Source organism: Hordeum vulgare, chromosome 4H, assembly GCF_904849725.1.
Source record: "Hordeum vulgare subsp. vulgare chromosome 4H, MorexV3_pseudomolecules_assembly, whole genome shotgun sequence".
In the NCBI taxonomy this organism is placed as follows: Eukaryota; Viridiplantae; Streptophyta; class Magnoliopsida; order Poales; family Poaceae; genus Hordeum; species Hordeum vulgare.
Window position 1 is genome coordinate 504,312,463 of NC_058521.1, and position 9,858 is coordinate 504,322,320.

Consider the following 9,858-nt stretch of genomic DNA (forward strand, 5'->3'; position numbering starts at 1 on the left):
GCCACCATCGGGCTGCATCGAGGACGTGTGCACCCGTGTGTACACTGTCGTTGCTCGGCTGAAGCCACTACTGCAGTACCCTCGAGTGGTACTGTAGCGGTAGCTATCTTATAATGCTACTGCTACTTGGACCATCTATTTTACAGGAGCAAAACACGGCTTAATATAGATGAAAACTATATGAGCATAGAATAGACATAACAAACTTCATTTTATTCAATTGGACCAGCCTCAGATAATGCATGAATTAATTTCTATAAACATGACAAAAGTCTATGATCTGTTAAGAGCGATAACCTAAGAAAGAAAGAAAGATTTACTGTCTTAACTATTTCAGTGATGTAAATGGACCTGTTACACGAGTTGTTCATGCCATCTAATGGCATGGCCTTGTAGTACTGTTGAAGTAGAGTAAAACACTTATATGAAGTGTCTCCATTAGAACTACATAATAATAGTTATAGCCTTCGGAAATCAGCCAAGTGAAGTTTTAAATAAATAATTATTTAAATAGATAAATCAGTAATCTGTTGATATAAATAAATAATTAGTATAATTAGAGTATGACACGTGGGTCCCCCACTAAATTAATCTGATTAATTACTATTTAATCTTAATTAAAAACTTGTGTCTATGACGCATGGGACCCACTGGTCAGTTGACCAGTCAACTGTTGATGTCAGCGTGACATCATGGTGATGTCATAATTGCATTTAATCAAATTAATTAAATCTGTTTTTAATTCCTAATTATTGAATAAAAATTTAAAAATTAATATTAAATAATCTGTAAGTCACATCAAAATATTTTCAACATGAAAGTTGATCAGCGGAACGAGACGAACCCGGATACACGGTCCATTCATCTCTCACGCGTCCCTAGCATAGCAAACATGGAACATTTCCATCGTTTCCAGTATGACCGGTAGTAGCCCGAGACCCGGAAAATATCGTCAGATATTCTTCCGACCCGTCTATGACGGATGTTGCTGCTTTAGCTCATGTCTAGCATGCATCTTGCCATGTCATGCTTTGTGCTGCACCGTTGCTATTATTTATTGTTTCTTCCCCCTCTTCTTACCGGTAGACCCCGAGACTGACGCTGTTGCCGGGTACCTCTACGACCCTGCCGGTCAGTCCTTTGTCGCAGAGCAGCAAGGCAAGCAAACCCCCCTTGATCATTCCTATATCGCCTATGTCTTTCTTCCTACTGTTGTATTTAGCTCCTATATCTGATGCATAGCCTATTTTCGATGAACTGCTACTTTCAGTCATGTACTTTAAATCTACTTAGTATAGGTGGAGCAGTCATCCCCTCTGACCCCGTAGTCCAGTTGCGCCGCTTGTTTTCAAATCTCGATCTCTGATCGACGAGCCAGACCCGACACAGCACATACACCCCCTTCGTTGTACGACGCTACACAGATACTATCGGGTACCGAGGGTTACACCTCGCTAAGTACTCCTGATGATATCTCTGTAGTATAGCTAGTCGGTCGTGGTTATCGAGGGTGATTCCTCTTTCACCATTCCCGATGACGCCTCTGTCGTGCAACCCCTCAAGTGTGGGACCCCCGAGGGTGATTCCTCTAAGCCCACCTTGACGGGTACATCATTCGGAATTCAACGAGGGTGATACCTCGGATTCCCCCCGATGTTACAACCACACAGTTACTCGACCATGTTACTCGGATCTTTGGTGATTAGTTGTAAGACGGGTGGATTCCCGTGAGACTGTGTTGTTGGCCTAATTAAAATGTTAATGGATTTGGGTATTTGATCTAGGTTGGTCGGACACCTTTTCGCACTAACCGGCTACGCGGGAAGAATTATGGGTACTCGGCGTCGCGGTATCAGCCGAAGCTTTTCAGATGTCAGTAATCGTAGTGGCGCGCGCCCGAGTGGTCCCGAGATGCATTGCGCTTGTGATTAAGGGATGCTAGGACTGACGTCGTCCGCCCTCGCATCGTGCAGGAGCGCGGAGGGGAACTGGGCCCATGAACCCTTTGCGCTTAGGATTTAGACCGGCGGGCTGACCTCTCTGATTAGTCTTAGGTGGGGCTGCGACGTGTCGATATTCCGAGGCCAGGCAGGACCCAGAAAAGTATGTCCGGCCAGAATGTTATCGAGCGTGACGGGACATGTGATGCACCCCTCCAGGGATGAAAATTAACTATTCGGATAGCCGTGTCCACGGTTACACGACGACTTGGAGTTGTGCCCCGATCTTTTACAACTACAATTGTTACTTAACTGGAATTAGTTTGCCTCGGGATTGCTTCCTTGCAGGGAGTCGAGGGAGGATCTTTAGGCGTGACCTCACTTTAATATTGCTGCAACAATATGACTATTAATGTTTTACCCCTGTTCTACTCTCGTCTATTGCTGCAAGACCCTGAAGATGCTAGTCTTCGATAGGACTAGGCCTTCTCTCTCTATTCTCGCATTGCTGCAGTCAGTCCACATATAACAACCCCCCTTCTTGATACTAATGCATACTTAGAATAGTTCTGATGTAAGACTTGCGAGTACTTTGGATGAGTATTCACCGCTGCTTTGCTCCCCCCTTGTCCCCTTTATCCGTTTGTTGCGACCAGATGATGGAGCCCAGGAGATGGAGGTCCCCGCCGACGACGACTGCTACCCCGACGGTGCCTACTACTACTTGGAGGCCGCTGATGATCAGGAGTAGTTAGGAGGTTCGCATGCAGGAGGTCTCGCCTCGTTCGATCGTTGTATCTTTTGTGCTAGCTTTCTCTAAGGCACCCCATGTTTTATGTCTGTACTCAGATATTGTTGCTTCCGCTGACCCGTGTGTTTATCGAGCTTCCGTATTCTAGCCCTCGAGGCCCCTGGCTTGTAATATGAACCTGTTTTTTTATTCGTGTCTAGAGTTGTGTTGTGATATCTTCCCGTTAGTCCTTGGGTTTGATCGTACGCATTTGCATGTATGATTAGCGTACGATTAAACCGAGGGCGTCACACTTGTGATACTCCTCCACTCGATCGATTCCTTGGTTCTCAAACTGAGGGAAATACTTACCACCGCTACGCTACATCACCCTTTCCGCTTCGAGGGAACACCAATGCAAGGCTCCAAGGCCACGGGGGAAATCCTTTGCATACTTGCCTAGGAAGTCCCTTTAGGCGTAGCCATAGCAGAAGGATTCCTGGTGCCGTCGACACACCTATTTCTGGCATCATTGGAAGGTCTTTTGTTGCAGTAGCACAGCTGACATCACTGAGCACGGCATTGAAGAAGTCGTAGAAAGTGGGACCAACCCAGGAAGACAGAGCGGAGGAAGAAGGGGAATGTCGTGGCCCCTTGCTGGGCCACGGGGCGGGTTTGACACTTAATTTGCGGCTTAGGTGTTTGAACGGAACATTAAGGGGTGACTGTATTCCGAGCGCTTTGCCGGGTTTTGTAAATAAATATTTTTCAGAAAGCCTTCTCACTTTGATAACTATGTCAACCAACCCTTATTTCAGCCTATACCTATAACATACCCGTGTGTTGTTTTGCATATTAGCGTGATGAAATGGCCTCCAAATGGTAGAATAAAAGTTGCACATTATAACATTTCCTTCACTTAGACGGCAACACCGCCGTTTCCATTCTTGAGCCCGGGCTCGGTCCAAATGTTTACCTAATACTCCCTTCGTTCTTAAATATTTGTCTTTCTAAAAATTTTATTATAGACTACATACGGATGTATATAGACATAATTTAAAGTGTAAGTTCACTCATTTTGCTTCATATGTAGTCCGTCGTTCAATCTCTAAGAAGACAAATATTTAGCAAAGGAGGGAGTACTAAAGTGGCTATTGCTTCTGTCGAAAAACCCGCCGCCATCGTTTCTATACAAACATCCCTGCTATTTTATGTATTCAACCCGGAGTCCCTATGTAAGTGGATCGGGAAAAAACGCTTCGATCCAACACGTACTCATACCCTTCCTCTCCCACGCGACCTGATGCGCCGCCGGCAGCTCTCCCCGATGCGCCGTCGTTAGCTCTCCGGGGTCGCCGTCAACAGCGAGTTGTGCTTGGCCTCCGTCAGCAGCGAGACCACTCCCAGGCGACCCAATGCGCCGCCGGCAGCTCTCCCCAATGCATCGCCGGCAGCTCTGCGGGGTGGCCACCTTGTGCTTGGCCGCCGTCAGCAGCGAGTCCACGACGCGCACCACCAGAAATGCCCACCCACCTCAGCCCACCTGCGCCCGCCCTTGCTCGCCCTGACACATGGCCCTCTCGTTCTGCCCAGTTCCGCTCCTCAACCTCCTCGATTCGCGCCACCCTTACTGCATTGCACACAAGCGCCTCCCGAGCCATGGTTGCCTTTTGTCTAGATGCATGATAGACATCCGACCGGCGCAACAACCGGCCTCTTGCGCAGCTCCCGGCCGACGTCCCCTTCGCCTCCTCCCCACCTCACCTATGCAGCACCGTGGGTACACGTCTCCAGCGCCATCCGCTGTAGCCCCGCGGTCAACCGCTTGCACGCCATGGACGACGACCATGGAACAGTTCGACAAGACCTTGGTGCTTACACGCCGATGCCCCGCCGGCGCCGTGACTATACCCTCTGAAGAAGATATGGTGAGTCCCTGGAGGCCTGGACACTCGTGTGACACCTCTGAACCTGGGTACTCTTTTTGGATTTTATTTGTAACTGCAGCTTACCTGTTATGTCTGATGCTGAATTTTGGACATTGTAATACACTGAACAGACAACGAGTGATGAACCGGTTCACGAACTAGCCTGATGGAACCAATCCCCACGTGTTTGTGTCAATGCCCGCAAGGGAGCAAGCGTATTGGTGGGATGGTTGAATGGAGGGTAATTTGCTACATTGTTTTACTTTATTTGTTTATTTATGGTCATTTCATGAATCTATGATATCTATATCTATACCTAATAATAAAGAGGCTATTGCTTTCGTCGGAAAACCCACCGCGGTATTTTTGTAAAATAAAACCCTGTAATTTTTGTTATTCAACCCGCGCTTCATCATTATTTTAATAAATCCAAATGATTATAAAAAGATTAAAAACGTGTGGTATTTTCTTCTCCCGTTGCAACGCACGAGTCCTTTTGCTAGTAATATCTAATTCATCTCCACCATTCATGCTCGATGGCATCTCCACCATTCATTGACAGAAACCCCATCTTGTCATTGATAGAACTCGAGGCTCTTCCAACCATAGGAAACAAATAAAAGGACTTGATTTATGGACTTGTAATTTGGTTGCATCAACCTGTAAACTCCTAAGGGATGTAAGCGGTACTATATCCACGAATCAAGGATGACAAATGTCCTTGCATGAGCAAGATGTCGTATCTACATGGAAGGTTACTACAGCACTACACATATCTTACATAGTTTTTTCTTTTGCTGAAAATAGTAGGTGAGTGTTAATCTTCTTTTGCATGTGCATCTTGTGGTAGCTGTGTAGTCGACAAACGAGTATTGGCTCTCATACCAGGTTCCTTTGAGAAACTACACATATCTGCACAATCTACTGATTGTGCAGTGTGCTTGGTGTAGAGTGGCATTTTCCATGTCGTTGGCATAGGAGTACTGAGCAATGTGATCTTCAGTTACAATGGCAACATATAATCGAATGCCCATGTATCATAATTTATGTTATACCTGATATTAGGAGCCAATCTCCAATACTTTTAGCTGTATATTCTGATCTATAATCAAAATCTATAATATAGGAAGATGGAGCTAATGATATATTCACTCGCAAGGGTTAAGTAGTTGATAGAATCATGTACATGTGGGAAGACCAGGTTTTCCTTTCCAAATGATCATTTATATGTTATTAGCGTACATATCAGTTTTTCTTATAGTTAATTAGTGTATCGGGGGAGGACATACCCTGCTATCATCAACGCCATGGATATAGACGTGTGTGTTGTGGTCTTTCATTTGCGACCAATTTGACAAATTGCCACACATTTCCTGGGACATTGCTTTATTACCACATTTTTTTAAATGGAACACCTTGATTCCATAAATCACGCTTGCACAACTACCACGCTGGCCCTTCGAACGTCTACATTATCTGGTAGGTCATCAGTCCAAACTTACTGAACAGTGAGCTGTCTGGCATCGAAAACCGCTAAAGCATGCACTAATTTATTACATACCCGAGATACAAAATTGAAAGAAAAATCACTAAAGTTCATATGTGCAAAAGCTCAAATTTCCCTTAACGGTACTCCTTCCAACTCGAGGTCCGCCCCAGATCCACAAACTGCTTTTATTGACTCCTCGCAATATGATTCAAGTACAATATTGATCATACCACATCTTTTGAGTTCATCGCCTTGAGAGTCATCATGTTTAGGTGAAAACAGTAGCCAACATTGACAAGGATCGAAAGGAGGATAAGCGGCAACAAAAATGGGATGCCGTGTTAAAATAGAAAAATATGGACCTATGGAGGGGTCTTGAGCTATCCTTATTGATTAGCGGTGTGTGATGTTTTTTTTCCGTCCGTTGCAAGCACGGGCATTTGTACTAATCTTAATAACTTAATTAGGTTACTCTTTAACCTTTGCATCGTGGGGCCTAACATATGGGCATCATGAGAATATAATTAGCATTTTTTTATACCTAAATACTTGTTGGAAAAAACTAGTCCAGGTTCCACCAGCTACAAGTATTGTAGGTTCAAAAAAGAAGCTACAAGTATTATAGTGGAGAGAGGGACATGGCAACTGGTTGTCAAATTTCTAATTTGAATATCTAACACACATCATTTCTTGTTAAAGCTTCTAAATTCTACTTATAAAAGACCTAGACTTCTAGAGTACATTGATGCGAAATCTTAGAACAAGCTAGTATACATATGACTCGCCATTCAGTCACGGCTATCCATGACTTGGAGGGAATAGCCACGTCACCGGGAAGTCCATTAATAACGGCCGCACCGGCGTCTTGAGGAACAACTCGGACCGCTGCGTCCTCATATCGTAGACGATGCAGTAGAAGGGCTCCTGTTTGCCGTAGTATTGACAACGGTTGTATCTTTTCGCGCTAACCGTGAAGAAGATACGGTTCCCGGCTGTGTAGATAGGGTCATGCTCGCCCGTAACATGAAGAACTCGGGAGCACCATGGCCCGACAAACAGCACCCGGTCATCGCCCACACTGCTTACGTTGGTCCATCGCGACCTCTCCAAGTCGGCCTTGAGTAACTCGAACTCCATCTCCATCTCTAGCTCCAGCCCGTCCATGACTGCACTCATCGAGGTGCTGCTGCACTGCTCGGGCATCGCGTCCTCCCTGCAGACCAGCAGCAGCGTGCCGCTAGATTCTAGCAGGTATCGCGACGAGTGTCTGAGGACCCCTCTGGGCCTATACAGGAGGTGCTCGACCTGTGACACGATGGGCTCACCGCTACCGGTGCGCATGTTCCCAAAAACGGAGATGGAGACGGAGAAGAGGCCGTTGAACTTGTCGAGGGCGTAGAGCTTTCCCTGGCATGATACTATGTCTTGGAGGTCGCAAAGCTGGTCGGGGGTGCTCGACCTCCACGAGGACGCCCCTGGACGGCACAAGGCGAGCTTATTATACATCCATCCCTCGTCGTTGATGATCGCGGCGACAAGGTCGCGGGAGCACACGACGAGCTTCAGCATGTTCGGCTTCGGCTGGTCGTTGGCGACGAGGAGAGGCACGTTGGGGGCGTATGTGTCGGAGAGGCCAGGGAGCAGGATGGTGGTGGACATGGAGAAGGGGCTGACCAGCGTGTAGGCGCCGTCGTAGCGCTCGAACACGAGCCACTCGCCGCAGGAGCTATGCGCGTGCGGCAGTTGCCGGTGGCGGTCGAGGTGGAGCGGCAGCGGCCGGAAGGCGGAGCCCGGCAGGCTGTAGAATGTCCGGTCAGGCAAGGCGAGCCACGGGTAGTGCGAGGGCGGAGAGCTCTGCAGCGCGGAGGCGCGCCACTGTTTGCAGACGGCTGCGAAGCGGACCCGGTTGGCGTGGCTGGGGAGGCGTCGGAGCACGACGCCCGCGAGCTCGGTGGGGATGCTGGACCATCTGGGAACATGGGCACGGCGCCGTGTTGGCGACGACATGACTATGGGTGTTGTTGCTGTAGCCGGTGCACGGTCCCGTGAGAGCAGTATGTATACTCGCGCGTATGGTTAACACGGGCAGAGACGAGGCATGTTTTCCTTCCGAGTTTGGAGTGTGATCCTCCCGACCCAGATCCAACTCGGAGTACCGGGCAACTATCTACCAGAACGGAATCGTGCTGGTCCCGATGGCGTTGAACTCCTCCCAACCAGCCGGCTAGCCTGCGTAGTACTACCTCCGTATAGGGCATGCGCGTAGTTTTAGGTTATAAATTGAACTAGATAAATATATATAATAAGTATGTAATAAAAATTACATATTCAGAAACTACATTTCCACATGAATCTAATGATATATTATTTATTACATATAATCTTTATCTACTAATAAAACAATTAGTGCTTCTGTTGTCCGTCATTAACATTGTCCATAAAATTGATGAAAATTACCCACAATTGCCACTTATAAGCCATAGAAAACGTTTCAAACAGGAAAATCTCCTGACTAGGCCGGCCCATGTAGTCACCTCCTATATTACGCTCTGTGCATCAGAAAAAGATGCAGCACCTATTTGGGACGGCCCATGCGTGGCCGCCTGTTCTTTTATTTTAGTTTTTTTTTATTTTACTTTTCAGCTCGATTTTTTTCTACTTTAAATAATTTAGAAATTCAAATAACTTTTCTTAAATTTAAGAAATTGAGAATTTTGAAATAAAATATTAATAAAATATATATTTTTGAGAATTCAAAAACTACGCAGCAGTTTTGAAAAATGTTTGCATATATAAAAAAAGTTTAAATTTTTAGAAAATGTCTGTAAAATGAAAAAAGTTAATAATTTTTAAAAAAAGTCCGTGTAAAAATCTTAAAAATAGTTCGTGCCTCTGTTTTTAGTCTCATTTTTTATTTTCATTTTCTGTTTCATTTTTTAAAATTTAAATAATATAGACTTTTGAAAAACTTTTGCAACTTATAAAACTAATAATTTTGAAGAAAACATAAAATGTTTGTGAATTCAAAAAATGCTCGGGATATTTGTAAAAGTATTCCCAGATTCAAAAAAATGTTCATAATTTTAAGAACAATGTTGGTGAAAACAATAAAAGTCCATGATTTTGCGAAAAAAGTTTGTGTATTATTTTTTGGGTGCAATTGAAAAAAATGTTCATGCATTTCAAGAAATGTTCTAAAATTTGAAGGACGTAATATGATCAGCATCCTTAAAGATTATAGTTAATTTTTCTCCCGTTGCAACGCACGGGCCCTTTTGCTAGTATATATTTAGCTAGTTAAATTAACAACCTAGAACTACGCGCATGCCCTATACACTTGAACGAAGGTAGGAGTCAAATTACTAGTGATTGGGGCCCGCCAATGGCGGGCCTCCTGAGACATGCCTGTGGTGCACCGACTTATTAAAGCACCTCTTTGCGTCTAGTGCGGTTATTTATAGGGAATCGTTTCCACCCGGCGCGCCGGCCGAACAGACGCGCCGGTCGCCCCCTCGCGCGCTGGCCCATGCAACATTTTTCTCACCCCGCGCGCTTCGTTGGTCAATGGATGCAACATTTTTCGTTTAAATTTGTTGCAATCAGCGTTATTTTTGCCACAAGCATTTTTTACTATATTTTGTCCCAGTATAAAAGTTGCACATACGTTTGGTTGCAACTCCAGTTCGTCGGATTTTTCATTACAATCGATGTTTTTTACTTTTGTTACAACCGTGCTAATTTTTGCTACAACCGGCATCATGTTTTGTTGCA

The 9,858-nt window shown here is 45.4% G+C and overlaps 1 protein-coding gene across 1 annotated transcript; it reads right to left on the reverse strand.

Moving 5' to 3' along the window:
* Positions 1 to 6,758: 6,758 nt before the first annotated feature.
* LOC123446704 lies at positions 6,759 to 8,127 on the reverse strand. The gene has a single exon (XM_045123261.1). The coding sequence runs from the start codon at positions 8,092 to 8,094 to the stop codon at positions 6,886 to 6,888; it is 1,209 nt and encodes a 402-aa protein (XP_044979196.1). The 5' UTR covers positions 8,095 to 8,127; the 3' UTR covers positions 6,759 to 6,885.
* Between the last annotated feature and the right edge of the window lie 1,731 nt (positions 8,128 to 9,858).